This window comes from Patagioenas fasciata, chromosome 12, assembly GCF_037038585.1.
Source record: "Patagioenas fasciata isolate bPatFas1 chromosome 12, bPatFas1.hap1, whole genome shotgun sequence".
Classification (NCBI taxonomy): Eukaryota; Metazoa; Chordata; class Aves; order Columbiformes; family Columbidae; genus Patagioenas; species Patagioenas fasciata.
The window spans coordinates 12,684,210-12,707,031 of NC_092531.1; the positions used below are offsets into that span (position 1 = coordinate 12,684,210).

The window sequence follows — 22,822 nt, forward strand, 5'->3', positions numbered from 1 at the left end:
AGGAAATATCTTCTTTACACAAAATTGGACCCTGGTCCTATTTTGGGCCTCTATGCCATCTTATTTTGGGCCTGCTACTAGAAACCTGGTAACAGAAACTGACTAACACTTCAAAGGCTTCACACCAAAAAAACCCACAGAAAAAGTAGTGATTTGTTTTGTTTTGTTTTAAAGCTGACTTGATGGTGAGATATGGAAGTACAGACATAGCTTTTGGGACCCAGTGACCACTTCCACCACAAAAATGCAACCTGGAGTCTAGCCCACTTATTTAATCTCTGTGTCAATTTAATCACATTCTGGGAACTAAATTGATTATGAACTAAATAATAAATTTGTCAATTCCTGGTTTAGACTGAAAGCAACACTGAAATGATGTATATTTTTTCAATTTATTGTAATAGACTATTACCCTGTGACTATGATGCACATCTGTTGAACTTTATTCTGATGTGTAGGCCCCTTGATTTTAGTCTGGGACTGATACACACACTGGCCAGAACGTTTTTAGGTCTGGGATCCCCATGGGTTAAGCTCTGAACAATCAGATGCCACAGGGTCCAACAAAAGATCTCAACAGAGGCAACCCTGAACCCTGGCTGTGTTGATACTATTGGTATTAGGTGGAAATTGCCACAAAACTAGAAAACATCACCAAGGACATCCACCTCTGTCTTCTGTGCCAGTTAACATGCTTATTGATGTAGTTTTCCTGCAAGAAGCATACCAGTTAGGGATTTTAAATGGATTACTTTTTTCTGTTTACTTCTGATTGCAATTTTTACTTGTATTTTTCTCTTTTTTTTTTTATGCCCTTCAGAAATTTTAAATTAAATTTAAAAAATGCTTTTAACAGGAGGCAGGAACAAGAGAGCTTAGTTTTTGTGATTCTGATGAGAGGTCTTATAAGGAGAAGAAAATCATCATTGTCATAGCCATTAATGTTCCGATTTTGGAGCAGTGGAAACTTAAGCAAAGATGTATTTTTGAAGTCTCTCTTTGGTTGGTGACATAGTGATTTACAAATACTCATCTCCTAAATTTAGCAGTGCCATGTCTCCATGTGTGTATTTACATTATTAGTCATCTTCAGGCCCACATCTATGATCAGCCTACGGAGGTCAGTCCTCCTTCCTTGCGTACCACTGTCAGGAAGGGTACCTGCACCTCCATCCCTTTGCCATGTGCTGCCCCAGTGGGCTGAGCCCAACAATTGTGAATTCCCATCAGAATGCTACCAGAATTGCAGCGATTGGGAAAAAAGGGGCAACACAGGGGGAGGCTGAGCCGCCTGTGCTGTTCATGAAAGCTGGGGGTCAAGGCCCGTGGGACTAATGGCACCACCGACCCACTGATGTGCAGGGGACACACAGGAAGGCGGAGGACAAGGGGTGGCCCTGCCCCCACGCCGTGCCATGGCTGCCTTCCTCAGGGTCGTGTGAGCACCGAGGAATTATTTTTTTTTTAACAAACAAGCACTTCAGGAGCGCTGCCCGAGGTGTGAGGCCGGGAAAGGCGCAGGAGCACCCGGGAGGAGCCGGGCGGCTGCGGTGCAGCCCGCTGATGTAATGCTGCCGCAGCTTCACGTGTCTCAGTGCGCAGATCAGCTCTGTGCACCCTGTGTAAATCATGCACATCTACGTGTATTATATATATCTCTATCTATAAAAAACGTACACACACACACGTATGTGTTATTTTCGCCGCCAGCGCGCAGCGGGGGCCACCCCCGCAGAGTCGGGCCGCTCCGGGAGGAGCCCACCACCCCGCGGCGGGGGCCCGCAGGCCGCGGCCCGGGGCTATTGGAGGGGCCGCCCCCACCTCCCCGGCTCCGGCTCGCCACCGCCGGCCGCGCCCCCGGCCCCGGCCCCCTCCCCGGCGGCGGCGCGGGGCGGCCCGTCTGCTCGGGCAGCGCCGAGCCTGCGCACTCGGCGCCCGGGCGGGCACGGCGGCCGCGGGGCGAGGAGCGGCGGCGGCGCGGCGCGGGGCGGGCCGGGCCAGGTGCTGCGAAACGGGGTAGCGCGGAGCGACCCTGCGCGGGGGCGGCGGCCGGGCCGCCATGCGCCTTGCCGAGGGCTGGGCTCGCCATCCTGCGGCGTAGCGGCGGGACGCGGCTCGGCTCTCCGCCCGTGATGTCCCCCGGGCAGCGGGGGAAGGCGACTCACTCAAGGGCTGCGGCAGAGGCCTAGTGCGCCCAGCGCCGCTCCGCGTCCCCATGGCCGAGGAGCAGCAGCCGGAGGGGCAGCCGCCGCGGCGGCTGGCCGGCACCCCCGCGCCCGGCGGGGCCCTGCCGGCCCTGGTGCCGGGGCTGCAGGGCTGCGAGGCCAGCGCGCTGCAGCACAAGATCCGCAGCTCCATCTGGTAAGGGCCGGGCCCCGCTGCGCCCCGGGCCGGCGCTCGCTCGGGTGCACGGGGGGAGCGGAGCGGGGGTGGGGGCGCTGCGCGGGCGCGGGGGGGGCGCGGCCCCTTTGTGCCAGGAAGCGCGGAGCTGCGCCCGGAACCGCCTGCCACCCCTCCGCGCGGAAAACACGCGTGGCCGCGGTCAGGTGCGCCGGTTGGGCGGGCCGGGGCGCGCGGCTGCTGCCGTGCCCGGTACTTGTTATTTTCCAGGCGTGAGGCAGCCAGGCAGCCTCCGTGTGCTCGGCGATAATGGGAGCTGCGGAGCGGCTCTCCTCGGGCGGGCGGGCGGGCGCAGGCTCACCTGCTGGAGGCATTTTAATTACTCGGCATCCTATACGGCACTCTGTTTTTACCTTTGGGGTTTTTTTTGACATTCACATGAGATCCTCCAGCACAATGTTGATGCAGCAAGGAATGCAGAGTGTTGCAGTAAGGGTGCGTTTTTCCAGCCTTCCTGTAAACCTCTATGCTTCTGAGTTTCCAGTCTGGCAATTGAAATGCAATTTTGGCAGAAACTTGTGATGGTGGTTTGCAAGTTTCTGCACAGGAATCCGTTTTGTTTTTCTAAAAATAGAAACAAAATTAATAGTAAACCAACATTTTATTTAAGAATATTTGGGGGAGGTAGATTGAGCTTAGCTTGCCCTGCAAATAAAATATTCTACTTTTAAAATAATATCTGTAAGAGCCTGTTGTAGCATTTATATTTTCTGTATGTTTTTAAAAACTGCTTTTGGCTGAGGGGGTTGGTAAAGTATTGTGAAAGTTGGGAGTTATAAATATAGGTTGCTCATATGTAATGTTTTCCTTTATATATACATAGTATATATATGTTTACATACATGTGCTCATCCTCATAAGAACATACCGACCTAGCTTGCATATTGCTCCATATTACAGTTAGATTTTATGGTTGGATTGATGTAACTATGAAATAAAGAATCTAAATATAATTTTTCCTTCAGATTCTTTTATTGTATGGCATACTGAATTTGCATTTGTTGTTTGGTTGTTGGCTGTTTTTAATTCATTGTCCTTAATCTACACTTGCTACCTTTTGTTTTGGTTTTCTCTGCAATGTGACCCAGAGAAGGAATACAAACTGCAGAATTTCCTGTCTGTTTAGATCACACAGTCTTCACACCCTCCTAATTTATTATGGTATTCAGTGGTGGTCTTTTTGTATTTTCTTCTCTTTCCATGAACGTGCTGTTTGGAAATGAGCCTCAGAGAGCGTGTTTACATTGCATTCAGATTAGGTATCATGTCCAAGTTGAAGACAAAATGGCTACTAAGTAAAACCTCTGCTTTTATTATGGGTTTTCTTTTCAAAGAAAAAGAGAGTGTATGTTAACCTTTTAGATGAAAGCTGCTGATTTAATTCAGGTAAACTTGATGAGTAGCTCGAGCCTGCACTGGGTACAAAGGAATGCAGCGCTTTGGGGGTGTAAGTGGCTGTCCTGTTGCCAAGTGCCTGTGACCAGCAGAGGTGTTGGCAGCACCTTGCAGCCCTGTCTCCTGCTACTCTGACAGCCGTTCCTCTCCTCTGCAGGACTGTTCCTCCCTGGAACTCACTTCCTGCACTATGTTGCCACTTCCTTGCTGCTTGCAGGCAGTATCCCTTCCCTGCAGGTTATACTGGTGAAATGCGGTGTTTGAAGATAAGATTATTTTTTATAATAAAACCTTTTCTTTGATACCTTAAAATCTTTTGTCTGGAACCACTAGAAATTCTGTGTTTCTGTATTGCAATCAAGCGGTCTTCATTTCAAGCTGGAGTTTAATGTTAATTTGCATCTTCACATAGATGCGGTGGTTGTTTGCGAGCAGCAAGGATGAGGAGCATTGCCAGGGAAGTCGTGCATTCCACGCTTGGAGTAAACTGTGGAAAGTCTCCTGTAGTTGCCGTTTGGATCTGCGGTTCTGTTCGGCAGGTGCTGTGTGCTGGTGATGCATAAACAGTGGGAGAGATGGTGGAAGGCTGCTTGTGAAAATGGCAGTGTTCTGTTGTTAACAGGGACGAGGTGTAATGTGCAGAGAGAGCTTCCTCTTTTCTGCCTCCCCTCCTCTTCCTCTGCTCTTCCCCTGCCCCGCTGGTTGTGTCTGCTGGCAGGTTGGCGTGTTCAGTTCCTCTGCTTCCCAAAGCATTTAGCACATCTAGATTAGTACTCTTCCGTATTGTTTCCGCCCCCCACCTCTTTCTTCCTACAGGTTTGTGCATACTGGATGTTTTTTAGTTCGTTGTTTTCTGGTTGTGTTTTTTTTTTGAAGAATGGTTTCAGTTTTCCAATTGTCTTGTCAATGAAAACAGTAGTATAGCAAAATATAGCAGCTACTGAAATACTGGACTTGAGGATCACAAACAAGTCTGTGCTTGTCCTTCTGCTCTACAGACGAATATAAATATAGTGTGTGATGCAGACCTCGCATGGAACAATGAGTTACTTGTTATCTCAACTCACACTTAATTTATTCTGTTTATTAAATTGAAATGTAGTTTGATAGAAGTAGCTCGAGTAATTGTGAACATGTTGAGTGCCCTAAAATGAAAAAACAGGTTAAGTCCTGCTGGTTAAAATTGCAGACGTGGCTGACATATGTACTGAAGACTTAAAAATGTGCTTGTTAGGAGTCCAATCTGGGTTTTGTGTTTGGTTTGTGTTTTTTGTCTTTTTTTTTTTTTTTTTTTGCATATAAACTGACCATTAGTTTGGACTGAGGTGGAGAAGATAAGAGTTACTTAGCTGTTTGTAAAAACAAATCAGGACGTATTTATTTGCATTGTAATATCACATACAGGTATTTAACTGCTGTTTGGTTACAATAATTGAAGTTCATCACTGTCTAACTGTATTTCTTTCCTGTCTGCCCTACTTGTACCCATCCAGCAAAGTGGTGTCTGTTTTTGTTTCATGTTGCGTACATGAGTTGCTGAGGCAGTCAGATGTGTTCTTACGGTGTCAATGAAACAGGCAGAAATAATATTAGATGTCTTTTCCCATTGACAGATTAGCAGTCTAGACGGGAGAACACGTCTTTGGAAGCCCAGCCGGGCTGATTAGTGTCAGGTTGGGTGGGTTTGCAAGTTGCCCTGGTCTTGGCTGGCCACTGGGCCTTAGTCTGGCTGATTTTATTTCCCTCTAGATTCATTAAAGCTTTCATATTTATTAATAGCTTTTTGTCCAGACGTTAGAGCCTGAGGCGGGAAAACCTCTCCAGTCAGCTGTCTGAGCCTATAGACTAATGGGGTTTCAATTATTTCCTTCGGGTGAGGGTACTGTATTTCCAAACATGTGTTATTTGTATATGATGTTTCTGTACACAAACACGTGGTGGTGAAGACACAGTCTACTCAATATTACATTAAGTTGCCAAAGAATATCTTGTGGCTGAAGACAGCCAGTTATGTTTGTACATAGAAGCAGTGTGGGACAAGGACTGAGGTGCGGAGATGACCGAGGGAGGAAGGTGTCGCCTGAGGGTCTGCTCTTGCTGGCGTGAAAGAAAAAGACCAACAATTCTAGGCAATTTAATCCCTCTGCTCACTGTTTTAATCTAAAATCCAGTCTGTAGCAGCGAACACTGTAGGAATGGATGCCTTTGTTTTCCTGCTCACTGTTGTGAGTAACTGGTGATGATTCCTCCATGAGAACTTGTTTACTGTTGTAAATAGTGATCTCGTGCTTGCATCTGTGTGCGGGTTGGCCTCAGCTTCTTTCACCTTGCCTACCTCTTGGCTCTTTTTGTCCCAAAGGCATCTGTTAGAATTTGAATATAATAATTCTGCTTGAGAGATTAATTTCTCTCCTCCCCCTCCCCAATAGCTCATGTGTAAACCAAGCTGAAGACCAGGTGGCATGGAGTGGCAAAGACAAACCATTGCTTTTGCAGACATTTCAGCTGGATGTGGATGTGGGTTTCGGATCCATAATTTTTGTCCTCAAATCACTCTTCTAGCTAGAAGTTGTACTGGAAAACCACATGAGCTAGACTGCACAGTGCCAAAATTATGTGTCCTAAGGCCCTGTTTGTTTCATTTTGAAGGGGGAGTAGGACATGACTTGTGCCCTTGTTCTGGGCTCTTGGTATCATGCTAGAAAACCAAATTAGCTATTTCTAACACCAGTATTTTCAATTTTTGGAAGACTCTGTTCTTTCTTATGACTTAAGTAATTCCTGCTTCCTCCCGCAATCACATCCATCACTCCTCATTAGGCATTGTCAGCAAGTGTGGATCGTCACTTAGCTGTTGGAAGAGCAAATGTTCCACGATTTGGGAAATGCCATTGAGATTTTTCATAATAGGAATTGCTACTTATTTGTATGGTTAGGTCAGCAGAAAAAATGATCAATAGCCTTGATATTTTCAACAGAATACCTGACAATGAAGAGAGAAGCTCTAGGGGTATGTATTTCAGGCTCTTTGCAAATGCAGGTGCAAGCACCTTTCTGGTAGTTTTCTTCTGTGGTTGAAATTCCTGCAGCACCCTTTATGTATTTTTAACAACTCAGATTTCTTTGAGTCAGTTTGGTTTAATCTGTAGACCAGTCCATCTGCATTTACTCTTTTTCAATTTTCTGTAGCTGAGGAGAGGGAGAAAGGGAATAAGAGCAAAGCAAAAAACCTCTATATTTTGTTAAAATTGACTGGAGAACTTAAAGATTCTTGTAACTGATTGCAGACTCTTTGTGGTTATTCTGTGTCTCCAGCCCGAAATGCACCAGCCGCTATTGCCTCCTTCATCCTGGTTAATTCATTGTTGGAGATGGGAAACAAAGCTTGTAATTCTTCAATAACAGACTACTAACTATTGTGAGGAAAAACTAATAATTATCATTGACAGGCATACAGGCTGCGCTCACTTCACTAAGTCTGTGTAATGTCAGAAATGTGTTTACCTCCTTTGAAAAAGTGCTTTGAGGCTCTTGGCTAAGAGATCCCGTGTAAAACTGCAAAAATTTCTTGTCCCTAAGCCAGTTTTCCCTGGCTTTATGGTTCCATTGTTCACAGGTGATGGTGAGACTTGCCTGTCCTGAATGTATTTCCCGGTGTGGTATATAAGCAGTTGAATATGTGGGAAAAAATTGAGCTGTGGCCCATATTTTAGAGTAGTTCTTGATGATTTCAGGGGAGGTCAGGCTTCCTTGGGCAGAGCATTTAGCAGCATGTCATTCTGCTTCACACTCTGCTTCCCCAAATGGATAGGAACAGAAAGTGGAATTTGTTTCATTTGGCTCCGTCTGTTTCTGTACAAGTTGGTCAAGGTAGCTCCTTTGTAGCCATTGTGGAGAAAAATGCACTTCTGAGGTGAGGGCCATCTCCTAGAGAAGACGTTTCCATAAAACAATCCATCCGATCACTTTATTTGCCTGATTTCCTTTTACTATAAACAAATTCTAAACTGTGTGCCAGGGCCAAACCATCTGTGGTGCAGATCTCTCGAACTGGGCGAAATAAATCCTGCACCATTTGTCATTTTTTTCAACTTGATTTATTTTCCTGGAGGATGGCCGCTGTGTCCCCTCCGTGGGTTGTTTTGGAGATCTTCCATTCTCTTGAAGAAGGTCCAGGTACACCCTTTATATATGACCACACATTCCTGTATGGAAGTAACCCTCCTTTTGGAGGGAAGCCCCCATGGAAGAATTGCTTCTCACCAAAGTGGCTTAAAAAAGCATATGCTGTTCCCTGCTGAAATGCCTCCTGTTGCTGGTGGGGAAGCTGTACCCGTGTGGGAGCGGGCAGGTCAGCAGCCGGCACTGCCAGATCGGCGTGGGAGGAGAAGCAACTTCCCAAACCGGGGCACGGCCACCACAGTGGTAGAGTTTCTAGGTCAGCAGGTGTGGAAGCCAATTTGGTCCACAGGCATTTTTACAAGGTTAGAAAATAAACCTGGATAAAATGAACGCTAACCTTTATGTAACCTTTTGAGAATGGAGTTGAGGTTTTATTGAATATCCTGGCGCTGAGTTGGATGGAATAGCTTTGCAGAAAAAAGATCTTTGTAAATGTGCTTTTAGGAAGAGTGGATTTTTTCACTCTTGCTCCTGGGTTCTGTTTGTCTGTGTTTCTTGAAACAATAGGATCTAATAAAGTATATGAGAAGAAAAAAACACTATTCAAGTAATAAAAGGTTTGGCTAAGTTTTACTGCTGTTTATTTAAAATGCATAGGGGTGCATTAAATTGTTGACTTTCCAGCATCAAACATGTAATTCCTTGTTTCATAAACATTTCCACTGCAGGAGTTCCCTCCGTTGAAGTAAGTCAGACGGTGTGACATCGTGATTCAGAGCAGCATTTCTAATGAGCTCTTAATAAGAACAGAATTGCAGCAGTGTCATCCCAGGCCTCCATAGCTGGGTCGCTTGCCATTTAGGACAGTTCTGTTTGATTTGTGTGTGTGTGGATGCCATTGGCGAGTGGGAGTCCAGACATCTACCTGAAAAGAACATTTAGAACACCCCCCCCCCCCCCCCCCCAATTTTCTGGGTGCCGTATAAGTTAATCAGAAAAAATACTGTAACTGGGTGAGATGGCAGAAATGTTCAGGTTTGAGTGATCAGATTTCTACTGAAGTACTGATTAACCTTTTAATTAATTGGGGCTGGGTGTGGTTTTGTTAGTCTTTTTGTGTTTGTGTGTTATGTGTAGTTTTGAGAGCAGGGGTTGAGCTTAATGTTTTTATGCAGATCCTATAACTTATGTATGTTGCCTTCTCTTGTTACTCCACTCTGCCGCTTGCCAAACAGAAGTATTTGGAGAGAGGCCAGAGCTGCAAAATTCAGGATCCAAATTTGGATTTTTGGTTCAAGTCTTTCTAATATCTAATATTTCAAAACCTCATAGACAAAAAAGGAACTTCTTATTTTTAAACTGTGAAGGCGAGGAGGTGAAGGTAGCTTTCTAGCTTGCCTCTGAAGCAGTCCAGATAGAATGCTGGACTGCATGTTTGAAAAGTTATCAGTAGGTGATTCAAAAGGTAAATTGAATAGATGAAAATGCAGCGAGTGCTCTGTCATCCAGAAAGAGCCCAACCAGAAGGCCAGCACAAATTGGTACTTTCAAGCCAGTGAGAAGAATCCTCCAAAAAAATCTAAAAATTCTGAAAGCACTGGGGTGTTTTTTTGTGTTCCCTCAGATCTTTGGGAATTTTGAGGGTGTGTTTTGTTTTATTCTAAGTGGAGTTAGCTGGTATCTCAATTTTAATGCTTTCTTGATTTAATGGAAAAAGGATTATCTGTCATCAAGTAGGATGCTTGTTATCGGCTGCTGTGCCATCAACAGGCTTTCAGTAAGCTGCCAAGTGTTTTCTGTTGTTGAATGTTTAATCATTAAGACAGTGGAAAAAACATTCAAAACTTCCCAGTATTTTCCCTGTTGCTTGTTTTCAATTGCTTGTGGTTGCTGCAACAGCATTGTACCAGTCGGAGGGTGGAGAGGCCGGGTGTTGCTGCAGGTGGGACCCAGGATGGGTCTTTACGTAGCGCTCAGAGCTCTTATTTTTTTCTGATTATAACCTCTAAACACACTGCGGGACACAGTGCGTGGTGATTGCAGAGGCGGGGATGTGTCTACAGGGTCTCTCAGGGTGTACCTGTGCTCCAGAGCGAGGGGTCCTGCTTAGTTTTTCCCTGGAGCTGGCTAGGGATGGTATCACTTACTCATTGTCAGGTACTTCAAGTTTGGGAAGAAAGTCTTGTTCCTGGGAAGAACTCATTTGTTAAATGAAGCATCTTTGTATCTCCCCCCAAGAGGAAATTAAAGGTTAAATGTCAAAGTCTGTGATTTATTGCAGTCTTTTTTGATGGATGATCTCACAGGCATGGAGGCAATCCGTGTTTCCCAGTCAAAGATTCCTAAGTGCCATTATAAGGTTGTTGGGACTCCTGTCAATTAAAAAGTTGGTTTGCATGGAACAGCAAGAATTACAGTTCATTACTTTGGTAACCTTTAAAGCAGTGATTTAAATTATTTTTAAAACTGTCAGTGATACAGACTATTGGAACTTCTTCTTAGTATGAGGTTGCGTGGCAGTGTCTACCTCAAGCAACCTTCGGACAAACAAGAATTAGCTTGTGAGCAAGATGTACCGGATAGTAAGGTGGGCAATTTGTTCTGATGCATTTTCCTCACCTTCTTCTTGCCCTTGTTTAGAAATCACCTGAAAATACTTAAGAGTAGTCTTTGTAACTTCAGTGAAAATACTCCTGTGTGCTTTATTAAAATACAGACTTAAAAGACAGTTACTCACTACCACAAGTGGTAACTGTTTGAAGTCTGTAAATTGAAAAGTTTTAATGTTTATTTAATTTTTTTCGTGGATGGAATTTTAAGTGCTTTTTAAAAATAGAGACAACTCCATCATCCAGAACCACATGCTAGTTTTATTGCTAATTCAGTGGAGAAAAGTACTCGAGAGACTTGGAGGCTTATTAAGCCAAGGGAAGAGCTGGGCAAGGTGCTTCTGGAGGCAACCTGGAATTGGCACTTGAGGCTTCTGCTTGGGCATTGTGGTGTGGGTGTCCCCCAAGGGACGGGTGCCCTGCTGAAATGAGCTGTGCCTCCTGGTACTTACACAGCATCCTCTGCCTACAGCCGCCGTCTCCCATGTTATCCTCATATTCAGGTGCTCTGTGCTTCTCACAGTGTTTCTCAGTGAAAGGTAAATGATCGCTCTGTGATCCTGGTGCTGATTACACAAAGGTCGAGGTCAGCCAGCCGGCACACAGCCCTTGCCTGAAAGCTGCAGCTCTTTCTGCTGCCATGGGGCTCTCTGAAGCAAAGGCCAAAAATAGTTTGGAAATAGTCTTGCAGGACTTAAGAGCCGGTGCCACAGGAACCTTTTATCCAACCTCTGGCAAAGTATGGTGTTCCTTTCATAAGGGTATGTAAGAAATGTGCCTGTTTTCTTTATGGCTTGATTTTTTTTTTAATTAAGCCTGTTAGCATTTTAAACAACAAGCTGTATTAGGCCCTACATTGCTATTAGTGGTCATGTAAACGAAATAAATTAGCTGATATTTAAAAGACAGTTAAATTACTCACTGGCAGTAATAGCAAGCTGCACACCTGGAACCACAGTGTGCTGAAGAGCTAAGCCAGCTTTTGGCTCCAGGAGGCTCTTCTGCAGAATTACCTTCATTATGCGTGATTCCAGTGGTATAGTTCAATGATTAACTCATAAAAAGTTGAGAAATTAATTGGCAGCCAAGAGAAAAGTGTATTTGCATCTTCCATTCAACAAGTGAATGAAGTGGGATTGATGGGTCTAATTCTAAAAGTGTGGAATGGGATATTTTGAACAGAAACCATCAGTTGTATTTAACAACTAGAGATAGCTTACTGAATCAAATAAAAAAATCCCAAGTAATCAACAAATGTGCTCAAGACATATTTCTTTTTACAGTAATTTGGAAATGCTAGTTTGTGTGCGTTTAATTACGTTGGACAAAAGTATGTCTAAATGCAGCTTAGAGTGAAATTTTGGGTAAAAATTAATCTCATAAATTATCATTTTATCATGCAAAAAAAAGCTAAAATGCTGATCCTGAAGATTAGGTAAACTACATAAATAAGTCTCTGATCCATGAAAATATTCAGACAACTCTCTGTTATTCCTTACTTCCAAGTAGCAGCTGGGTGTCTGATTACCCTGTAGATATGTACCTGAATGTCCACTATGAGTAGTCAATTTTCCTGGTTAATAATGGCTAAAAAACCTGTAATACTATTGATCTCTCAGACTGAGAATAAACATGAAAAACAAGGTAATGTTTTGTTTTGTACTAATAAGTTTAAGCAGTCCCTGTTTACCTTTCATTGCAGATATCCCCGTGGACTGCATCTTTTCCTTGCTAGATGCTTACTTCACTTGGAGGGATTGAGAAAGTGAGGTTCATGTAGCATCATTTGTATGTTCAAGTTGGTGAAACTTGTGGGTTAATTAAAAATAAAATTTAGATTGTGTGTACAGTGGTTTAGTGTGTGGAAGTCCTGTCTCTCTGTGAACACTTAGACACATGTGTGTACTGGGATGTTGTCAGTCAATAGCTCCAGATGTTCAGGGTGAAAATATTTATAATGGGTGTTTGCAGCATGGCACCTAATAATTATTTGTCATTTCATGGTGATTCTTGCTACTTCAGAAGAGTTCTTAGTTACCACTGAATACTTCAAATACCAGTAGCTTTGTGGCAAATTAGGCCCAATGTAGGATCAGGAGATAGCTCGAGTAGATTGTATTCTTCTGGAAGAGATGGTCCTTCCTAAATTCATCAAACTTGGAAAGGCGAGCTGCAGTTTTGACTTGATAGTTCAGATGCTTAGTAAGGGAGTGGCAAAGCAGCATATAGTTCACCTTGAAAATGGAAATCAAACTGCGTTAATAATCAGGAAAAGACATTTTCATTCCCTTAATGCAAACATCTGCTCTCCCACTGGCATGTTTACGCATGATGTGGTTCACAGAAATTAAAATCCAGGCTGATCAATTCCGTACTGCTTTCAGACAATGTCTCCTCCTGGAAAGACCCATCAGACAAGTAGTTGTGGGTAACATTAGTGTGAAACTTTCATACAAGCATAGATCAGTAAATTGTTAGGTGCTGAAAGATGTGAGCCAGCTACGTGCTGCAGCCTACAGGTGAATTTTAACAGTGCACTTATCTCTTCGGGAATATTGGTTTAGTACCTTTCTGTCTACATCTATCTTAAATATAATTCGCTGGTGCTACGATTTTTGGAAAGTCAGAAGTTTAATGCAGTTTTTCTGAAATCTGTTCTTTAATCAAAGAAAGCCTTTTCTGTTTCTGAGCGCTTTACTAAGTAAGTTGTGGTATAACATCCTGGGGATGTCTGAAATGGACATATTATAATAAAGAATCCGTGCAGGTGTTCTACAAATTGTCTTACTAGGGTGCTAAACTCAGTGACCTGCATGGCTGTGGCTTCAGTACCTGACATGAAGGCAGGTCACATCCGCTCTGCTATGTTTTTAAAAGAAAACCATGAAAGCTTTAAAAATAAGTATCAAAATGCTTATGGACAACATTTTACCTGCAAAGTAGGTATGATACTTGAGAAGAAAAGGGCGAAATTCTCCAGTTTTTTGGTCGTGTCCCCACTAAGTTGCCTACAGAGGTAGGATAGGCTGGCAAAGCCAAGCGTAGCACAGGCTGCCTGCAATGAACTGGCTGCGTACATTGCACTTTGTTCCAAGGAGACGGAGATTCAGTGCTGGTCATAATTTCCATTAATAAATTAGGTTTTAGAGGAAAGAAATAATCTGATAGACTTGCTTGTTCATTCATCGTGGCTGCAGAGGCAGCCTAGCAGTGGAGGAGTGAAGTGACTGAGTGGATGGTTCTCGTCTGCCCCACGCTTGTAGTTTATGCATCGTTGGCAGTGGAATTGTCTGCTCTGGCCGCTGTGAAGCTGCACAGGCCTGCTGGTTGCCTCAGCCAAAGAGCTGGCAAATGTATCTTGGGTTTCAGCACCTGGTCCTGCAGTGCAGGCTCGTGCAAGATGCTAGTTGGACACAGTTAAGCTACCACCTAGGAGCGAGGGCAGCTGTGTTCAAACTCGGCTCTCTAGCTGCAAACTGAAATAGATGCATGTAGGTATGAACTGACATGGCTTTAACTTAATTAAATTTTGTGCAGCTTTAATTTTAAGCAAGTGCAGCTTACAGGTTTAGACAAGCTCTTGAGTCTGCAAAGTAAACTAAAGTTCACCTGGGTTGCAGACAAGGGGAACTCAAACTTCCCAAACTAGATCCTTGAGAATTGGAGTAGCACATGTTTGCAGTTTTTCTGAAGATCTTAGTTTGGGGACCAAAAATGTTTTAAAAGATACCAGTAGGATTATTATTTTTACCCCCAGAAACATAGGCTGGCAAACTTATGGTTTATACTACTGTAGTATCTGATGAACAGACCTTGAAGGTAGGCAAGAGACTTCTGACTGCTTGCAGATTCGTATTTACAGAGACCAGACGGTCTCTGTGCCCGGCGTGGGTCAAAGCCTGTAAGCAGAGATGAGTGAGAGATGCCCCACGATACAGGTGCAAGGCTGAAGGATGGAGGCCTGAAAGAACGTGTGGCAGCTGAACAAGAGGGAGGAATTTTTTGAGATGGGAGGCTGTATGACTGTCACCATCAGGCAGCAGTACCATGTTCATCCTGAATACATTCAGCTTTTAGATTTTACACCTCTACAAAAAAGTCAAGGACTGGAGTAGGGTTATGGGATGTGCCAGTGAGAAGCGTGGCGCAGGTCAGGAAAAGAAGTTGCCTTTTCATGTCCATCTAGTACAAAAAAGTGACCATTTTACTAGGAAGATGCTTGGAAGGTGTTTGTGGATACTCAGAGCATTACTCAGCATGGGGAAGCCTAAGAGGTTGCAAGGATTGCATCCCCTGGGAGTTACCAAGGTCAGCACTGCGGTACAGGTTCCTCTTCAAGTGGAAAAAAAAGGGTGCAGAGGAGCTCTGTGCTGGACAGCCGTGGGAGAAAAGGGAGGAGGAGCAGAAATGCAGATCCAGAGATTGGAGCAGAAGTGGTACAACCAGTAACAAACCTGTTTCTTAGCAGAAAGTAACTAGGATGGCTGTGGGTCATGGAGATGTCAAAGGAAACGATGAGAAATGAAGAAGAAACACACCTTTTATCAGCAGGCTTCAATCTGCCATCCGTGCACCTGCGCTAGCATTGGGAAACGCGTGTGGTAGGAAAGCATTGCTGTGGAGCTGCTTGCACTGGAAGCTTTCATAGTGGATTCAGCTGAGCTGCATGTAACTGTGCAAGAAGCACAACCCTATACAGATTTGTACGTTTATGGGTGCTTGTTAAATGTAAGCAGAGTGTAGAACCATTCCTGTCTTCTTGCGAGCGTGTTGTTTCGCTTTGCCCTCAGCTGTTTGTAGCCACCGTTTCTGCAGGGAAGGCCAGCAGAGGGCTGGGTCTGTGCCCTGGGCAGGCTGTGACGCACAGTGAGGTGCCGCCGTCCTCCTACTCATCCTGGGGGCTCCACAGGCATGGAAGTGAAACACCTTTGTGCTCATGTGTAATGTAGCTGTGCTTCTCCCCCCCACAACCTGGTTTTTATTTTTAAGTGCTGCTGAGGAGTGTCGCTTCTTTAATTTCATTAGATGTCCTTTCTTGGAGCTAGGTGGGACAAAGGCTTGAGAAAAATCTCATCATGCTTTATAGCATCTCCAGTTCAGACCCTGTAGAAATACTAACCTTAAATAATAATGTTGTGGTTAGACCTCTGCTGACCATGGCTGAAAATACCACAGCAGATCTTTTAGCAATCTGTAGACTGAATTCAGAAGCAACCAGTATTTTTTTTTTTCATAATTAGTTTTAAAACCAGAAGTTTTCATTGTGAAATATGTGAGCCGTTGCAATGGATGATTTGCCGTTTAGCCACAAACCTGCCTATCTGGCGACTGCATCCATTCTTTTTTGCTTTTAGTGGAACATAGGTTAAGTTCCAACTCGAGCAGTCTTTCTTGTAATTTTGTTGAGATCACCCTGTGCTTTTTGTTTTTAGCCTTTCTAGGCAATTGATCCTTGCAGACTGATCTTAGAACAATGCCCTGCAGTGCCCCATGTAGATTGTTAGTAATAAATATAGGATGCAGCTCCTCTGAAGTCGTATTATCTCCCCACAGAATGTACAGAGGACATCGCATCCTTGGAATAGAAAGTCCTGCCTGAATATAACAATATGCACTGATTTGAATTCAGAGCAAGGCTGAAAGAACTAGGGTGAGAACTGTATAAAAGCATTTTCTTTGTCATTAAAGTAACTTATGGCAAAATACTGTATTCAAATAAATGTAAAAACCCTCCAAAACTTAAATGACTATCTTGTAGCTGGAATAGAGCACCTGGCAGTGTGTGATTGTTATAAGTTCTTCCCAGTTATTTTAAGAATTGTGGAACAAGCCTTTAGTGTTGAATACAGCTAGATTTCTTCAGAGAGCTAAAAGAGATGTTTATAGACCTAAATTTCAGACATAGGTATTCTGATGTCTGCTGGCTAATTATTTCTTGGCAGTTCTTTACAATGGGCTACATTTGAGGCTTGGACATTTCATTAGCAGCCTTATCTTCATTCTTTGTTCAGCTATTTGTATAGCTGGTATTATTTAATACTCATAAAATCATCATAGTGTCAGAAAAGGTGAAAGGATTAAATCTGTATCCTATATGAAATATTTTAATTGCATTTATTTTAGTAATAAGTGTTGAAGTAGTGTGTTTGACCAGTTTTAACCTGCAGTAACTCAAGTGTTGTGGCACGCTAAACTAATACTTTTTTCAGCTCTGTGATGCAGCATTGCTCCTTGTGTCTGGTGGGAAACTGGTCTGGCTTATTCTCTTTGGCAAGTGGATGGAGGTGGATTGGGTTACAGGGAAGGTTAAATGGCTGCAGCTCACCCTTGTTGCACTGTTTTATCCGCTTGCTGTGCTTGTTGCTTCCTGATTCTGCCGAGAAGAGTCTTGACTTGGATTGAGTTGGAGTCTGCCTTCACACTGAAAGAGCCGATGTTTACAAATTGGTGAATACTTGCTTTTTTCACTTTTTGAGGCCTGGGAGTTGGACACTTTTCTGCATTGCCAGTGGACACAACTCTGGCTGTTTCTATGCGCTACGGAAATAAAGATACATCATGTGCTTCCAAGATGCAATTACAGTCCCTGTAGCTTTTATCTGGAGTAAGAATACATCTGCATTTGAATACTGGAAGATTTAATTTGTCTTTTGTTAAATGTTTTGCTTCTGTTTGCTCTAGGTTCAAGTGCCGTGTCCCTGAGGGGTGACAAGGCATTGTCCCCAGGGAACAGAGGAGTGCAGGTGGGGACAGAGCCCCTAGGTGGCATCAGAAGCCACCTGATTTTTGGGTCCCGCCTGCTGAAGGGTGGGAGTCCTGCCTCTGGGGTGCCAGGGCTGGGTGTGCTTGCTTTTCTCTGTAACCCGTGCTAGCAAAGGCTCTTACTCCATTAGCTGAGCAGTACATATAGTCATCATTTCACTAATTCAAACATGTTTCAACCTTTTGCAGCTCTGCTTTCTAAATATTTAATTGAAATGCTTTTACAGCCATTTTACTTCTTTATCAACGTGAGCCAAGCCAGACAATGTAACATGGCATATGTTAAGATGTTAATTGAGTAGCAGCACACATAGGCGGCTGTTTCATAATTTTCTCCTTAGATGATCCTTGGCTCCAGTTTAACATTTCTTTGTGCTTCTGAATGGAAGGTTATATAAAGATATATTTAGAGCTGTTAGTCTAAGAAAGAGAAGCATTAATTCAGTAAGATTAAGAATTAAGGGCTGAATCCTGCAGGCACTGCTGGGACACAGTGCTTGTCGTGCTAAGGATGCGATAATAGTACGTTTCTGATAGTACCACTTACTGTAATAGGGTTGGTAATCCTTTTATCGAGTGGTTCCTCACAGCATGCAGAGTAAGTAAATGTATTTTTTTTTAATGTTGCCTGATGAGTTGTGGAAGAGGTGTTGAATGTTTCCAGAAGGATGTGTGGTCAGTTTAATAATGACCCTCCCTAAGGTGGCTTTCAGGAAGATGGCTTTGCAGAAGCTGTCACTGTTGGTATTTAGTAGTGGAGTGTAGCTGGCTTTCCTCGGGAGCAAACTGGGTTTTTGCAAGAGGCAAAGAGGCAGGAGGACACTGCACAGGAACAAGAGCTCTTGCCACCAACACCCAAATACCGCCCGTGCCTGGGAGACAAAGGCCTGGCAAACACTGCTCCTGTGATATTGAGCTGTGATAAAGCAGCCGTTCCAGACTACCTGTAGACCCTGTTGTTAAGCAGTTTGACAAACCACCCTTGGAAATTGTGTGGGAGAATGGTTGATGCAGTGTGAAATGGAGGCTTTCAGGGCTGTGTAATTTTTAAAAGGCTGTGTGGCTGAAATAGTTCTTCCTTGGCAGACAGCTCTAACTGCTGTCTCGAGTATTGTTCTCATACAGAAGGCTTGTTTTCAGATATCTGAGTAAAAATACCAGGGCAGCAGTGTGTGGCCATACCGGGCTCGGGTGGTACCTGGGGCCAGGAGGGAACCATCATGGGGGGTGGTTCCCTGGGGCCCTGAACAGCCTCAGCTGCTCTTCTTTAGCTGAACCTGTGCTGAGCTGTTGCTGGTCTTGTGCTGAACTCTCAAAAGAGAAAAACTTATGAGTTGGGTCGGTTTTGGTTTTCCCCCTTCTCCAAAGAAAGGGGTTTTTAATAATAAAACTTGATAAACTTCATCTCTGTCTTGAGTAGTTGTCTGAGAGGGTGGGTGGTTTTCTAACTGAGATGGTAACTAGTTAACACTGATGATGATAAGTAACTACACACTGGGGTTTTCCTTTCTAGTTGCAACTTTTCTTACTGCATCCTGTGTACCAGGTAATAATGTAGCGTAATGCATGAGTAGTGGGAACTGGGGGCCCTGCGGTGGGGGAACCCTTGCTGCTGGGTCAGGAGGTGGATCCTGGCTTTGTGATGGAAAGTGGTTCTGTTTCATAAATTGCATTAGTGTTTGGCAGAAATAATGTTTTCCCCAGGCTGTCCAAAATGTACCAAGCACACGGAACACAGCTACAGGGGCTGGTTTTGCATGGGTATTCAGTTTATGCAAATATTTGCAGTCTTGGACTGAAGAGGATACAGAGTATCTGTGGCAACATCAGTGTCGGTATGGAAGTTATAATGAAAAAATCACTCTGGGCTTCCTGGGTTTGACCACCTAGTCAAATGATTACAATATTTTGCACAATAAACTGTGGCTCCACTTGTCCCCTGAATTTTGCTGAACGGGACTCATTGCTGAGATTGACATCGGCTGAGTCCACTGCTAGTGCCTGAATGATGAGAGCTGTGTCCCTTGGGACTTCTGGGGCTGGGAGGTCCCCTCCTTGTGGAATTGCTGGCTTTCATGGGGCGTGCATGATCTGCAGCTGGAATGCTGATAAGGGTTAATTTCAGTGGCTGTGTGGGCTTGGAGAAGGCTTAGAGTTAACTAGGCAGTAGCTAATAAGGGCTTTCTTTTACCCCTTCCAACCACCTTCCTCTTTCTGGTCTCACAGGCATAAGGCTTCTCATATCTCATGTGGTTATGTGGGCTTCTGCTGTTTGCAGCTTTACGGAAATACTCGATGTGCTCACAGCAACTGAATTCTGCCACCTCTTGTAATACAATAGTCTCATATTGCTCAACGTAGCTCAGCTACCTATTCCTGAAAGAAAAGTATTGCTTAATTAGAGGAAGGTTGGCAGTATCTGGTTTTATGCCACTTAGGAAAAAAAAAAAATTACATCTCCTTGCCTTCTCCCTCAGTGCAGAGTAAACCCAGCTGCACACCTGGAGAGAGAACACACTCCTCATTCTACCTGTGCCACATCAGGGCCATTAATATGGGGCTGTTTTGAGTAGAAATACATAAATAGGTCAGGGAAAGCAGACGCACATACTTTGGCTTAAGATAGAAGAGCAGTTTGAGGAAATGCTTTAGTCTGATTTTTTCCCCCTCTCCCCATTCTCCCCAGAATACTTTCAGGAGTTAGCAAACGTGGCTTCAGCATTTAGGAGCTTAAATTACTGCACCCTTCAAAGTCACCTTCAAGATTCTTTCAGTGGTCTTGGGCCTAAAAGGTTGAGTTGAAAGCTGAGGCTGTTAAGATGGGCTGGAGGCTTTCCAGTAATGCTTTCCACTGCAGACCCAAGGCGGCCAGTGCACGTGCTGGGAGGCTGTGGGACTGAGGGTCCCCATGAAACACAGCGGCTTTCACAGGGAGCCACCCTGTTGCGCTTCACTAAACCACACGATAAGAAACTCCCCTTTTCTCTGCTGTTTTACTAATTAGAAGCTAGACTCTTGATGGGCTGATGCTAGCTCTTCAGAGGTGAGCAGGTTGATCCAGACTGGAAACAATCTGCATGGTGGTATCCGTCAAGCAATAGTTTCATTGTCGATTGCAATTGTGTGTTTTGGTTTGGTTTTTTTGGTTTTTTTTGGCTAAGTTTCGATACGTAGTTTTATGCTCCCAGGTTCTCGTGGTGGGTCAGCATCTGGTGCAAACTGGTAAATCCAAGGCAGCTGTTAAAGCAGCCACCTTTGCTGTCACTTATAAGAGACAGCTACCCCCAGAATCACAAGAGGCACCTTCTTGTCATGGATGGAACTACTTGCAGTAGTCTGAAATAAGTTGTAGATCAAGTAAGTGAGCTATTGTAAGTTCAGGGACACTGTCACCATGAAGAGCTATGAAAGAGAAGGTAATGTCAGCGGTGCTTCTGGCTGGGGGCAGTCACAGCAAGCCCCCAGGAGAAGCAGCACTGGCTGTTGGTTACCCCACCGTTTCAAAGTTTAGTTTTCCAATGGCCCAGGTCCCTAGTAGGTTCAGATGGTTATTTTCATTAGCGAGAACATCTGTTGCTCCCGCTGCTCTCCTGCAGCTGTTCCTAGATGTGTAGCAAAGTGTGTGGGTAGCAGCCTCCGAACATTAGAAGTAGCTCTGTGTAGGACCTGATTCAGCCGTGCTCCTTGTGATTGCTGGTTGCAGTTACTGTGATTGCAGTAGTAATTGAGTAAGGGGTGCTTTTGACAGGGACAGAAGCGGAGTTATTTGTTTGTAAACCAAATTTCAGCTTTCAAACACATTTGTCCTGTCAGTAAAGGAAGAAGTGGGGTGAAATAAACAAAAGTGGCAAATACATTGTAACTGGGATGGCTGTTCCTTTGCCACCTTTGTCACTTGTCCTTTTATCTCCCGATTCGATGGAGATGCATCCTGCAGTGTCAGGAGCTTTTCTGTGTCGTGCTCAGGACCACGAGGAGGAGGTCACTGTCCCAGCACCTTCCCAGGCAAAGGGCTGGTTCCTCAGGGTTGCTGTTGCTTGCCTTTGGCATGGAACAGCTCCACTGGAAGGTAAATTAGGAGCATTTATGTCATTAGGCACAGGCTTTATAGAATCAGGCCATGTTATCCTGTACTTTAGTCAGGATGAAAGAAGCCTTTTTGGCCACTGACAAATTTTAACAATGTCTTCCCAGTATAATAGAGAGCATGGAGCAGGACATGAAGAAAAGAAAAAAATATGTTAGAATAGACATCATGCTTATCCGTGCTGAAGCCATAGGACCTTTGCCTTTTAAAATGTCACAAACTCTGCTTGCAGATTGGAGGACACAAACTTGACTATCCTTTTTGTGCCACCAGTTGACAAAAAGGGAACAGAGAGAAGGTGTATTTGCGGGCCTTATTATTGCTCTTCTGCTGCATCCTCTTGATGCTATTGACGCTATTGATTGCTGCTGTGGGAGCAGAGGTCGCAACTGGGAGAGCCTGAACTAAATTTGAGAGTTTACATTTACTGATTCAGACTAATATTTGGAGATAAAAGGACAGCTCCAGGGTTCTCCTGCCCAGTTGTCTCCTGGCAACTTGCTTCTTTCTCTTTGCAAGAAGACATTATTAATGCAAACGGATGCTCTTATCTGCACTTTGGCAGAACGTAGCAGGAAGGGAAGCCGTGCTGGCTGAAGCGTGTTCTCCTGGAAAGCCTAGTGCACAATGTCGTCTGCAAGGCTGTAGAGTAGAGGCTGTATTTGGACTAAGTTTGAGCTGCTTGTACCCTGCATCTCCTCATCCTCCATGCTCCTTTTCTGCAGTAAGCTATCTTGTGAAGCCATAGGTACAAAACGGGCACACATGCCTGAACCCCGTTGCCTGCTGCTGTAAGTGCCGCTTTGTAGTAGAGGCTGTGGATCTGCAGCAGCACAAGGACTGTGAGGTGCTGCTGGTGCAGGAGTCCAGGGTGAAGGAAGCGCTGCTGGAGCAGCTGTCCGTGTCGGCAGGACTTGGTCAGACACAGGGATAACTCTTAGCAGCAGGTTAACATGCTTAGTGTCCTTTGACTTCTCTAGAAAGACGGTGGTTTTTGAAGAGTGAGATGACATGTGGGTTCCCTTGTCCAGAGCCTGCAGTAGATGTGAGCATCTTCCCCCAGGCAAGGAAAAGCTCGCGTTTTACTGTGCCAAGCATTCCCTGTTCTCAGAGTTCCCCAGCATATCTGCTTTACTCCTTCCTGTTCCCAAGTGTCCACCCATTGGATTACCTTCCCTTACACAAAGTCACCTGAAGTGGATGGCTGCTGATGTATCTACTTTGTGGATTTGTCATATATTTTTACCTGTTGGAATTTTTTTTATTGTGTTCTGTCATTATAGCATATGAAGTATTTGTGTGAGAAGGAGCATCAGTATCAGCAGCTCCTGCAGAACAGATTTTTAGACTGTCTGGTTTCAAAGTGAGGTGATGTAGCAAAGCAGGACAACCGAGCTTCTGCCTCTTGGAGCATCTGATACAGCAGTAGATGCTGATTCAGTGGCCT

At 44.4% G+C, this 22,822-nt stretch overlaps 1 protein-coding gene and 1 long non-coding RNA gene across 2 annotated transcripts in view; both read left to right on the top strand.

The window, feature by feature from the left end:
• LOC139828930 (uncharacterized) overlaps positions 1 to 302 on the top strand; it is a 23,795-nt gene extending 23,493 nt beyond the window's left edge. Inside the window, exon 5 of the long non-coding RNA XR_011741018.1 lies at positions 175 to 302. This is a non-coding gene — a long non-coding RNA (uncharacterized lncRNA). The remainder of the gene's footprint in view (positions 1 to 174) is intronic.
• A 1,670-nt stretch (positions 303 to 1,972) lies between these two features.
• The window catches only part of RFX7 (regulatory factor X7), a 47,775-nt gene continuing 26,925 nt past the window's right edge, over positions 1,973 to 22,822 (top strand). The window contains 1 exon segment of the mRNA XM_065847581.2: positions 1,973 to 2,361. Coding sequence (XP_065703653.1) covers positions 2,216 to 2,361 — 146 coding nt within the window. The 5' untranslated portion in view covers positions 1,973 to 2,215.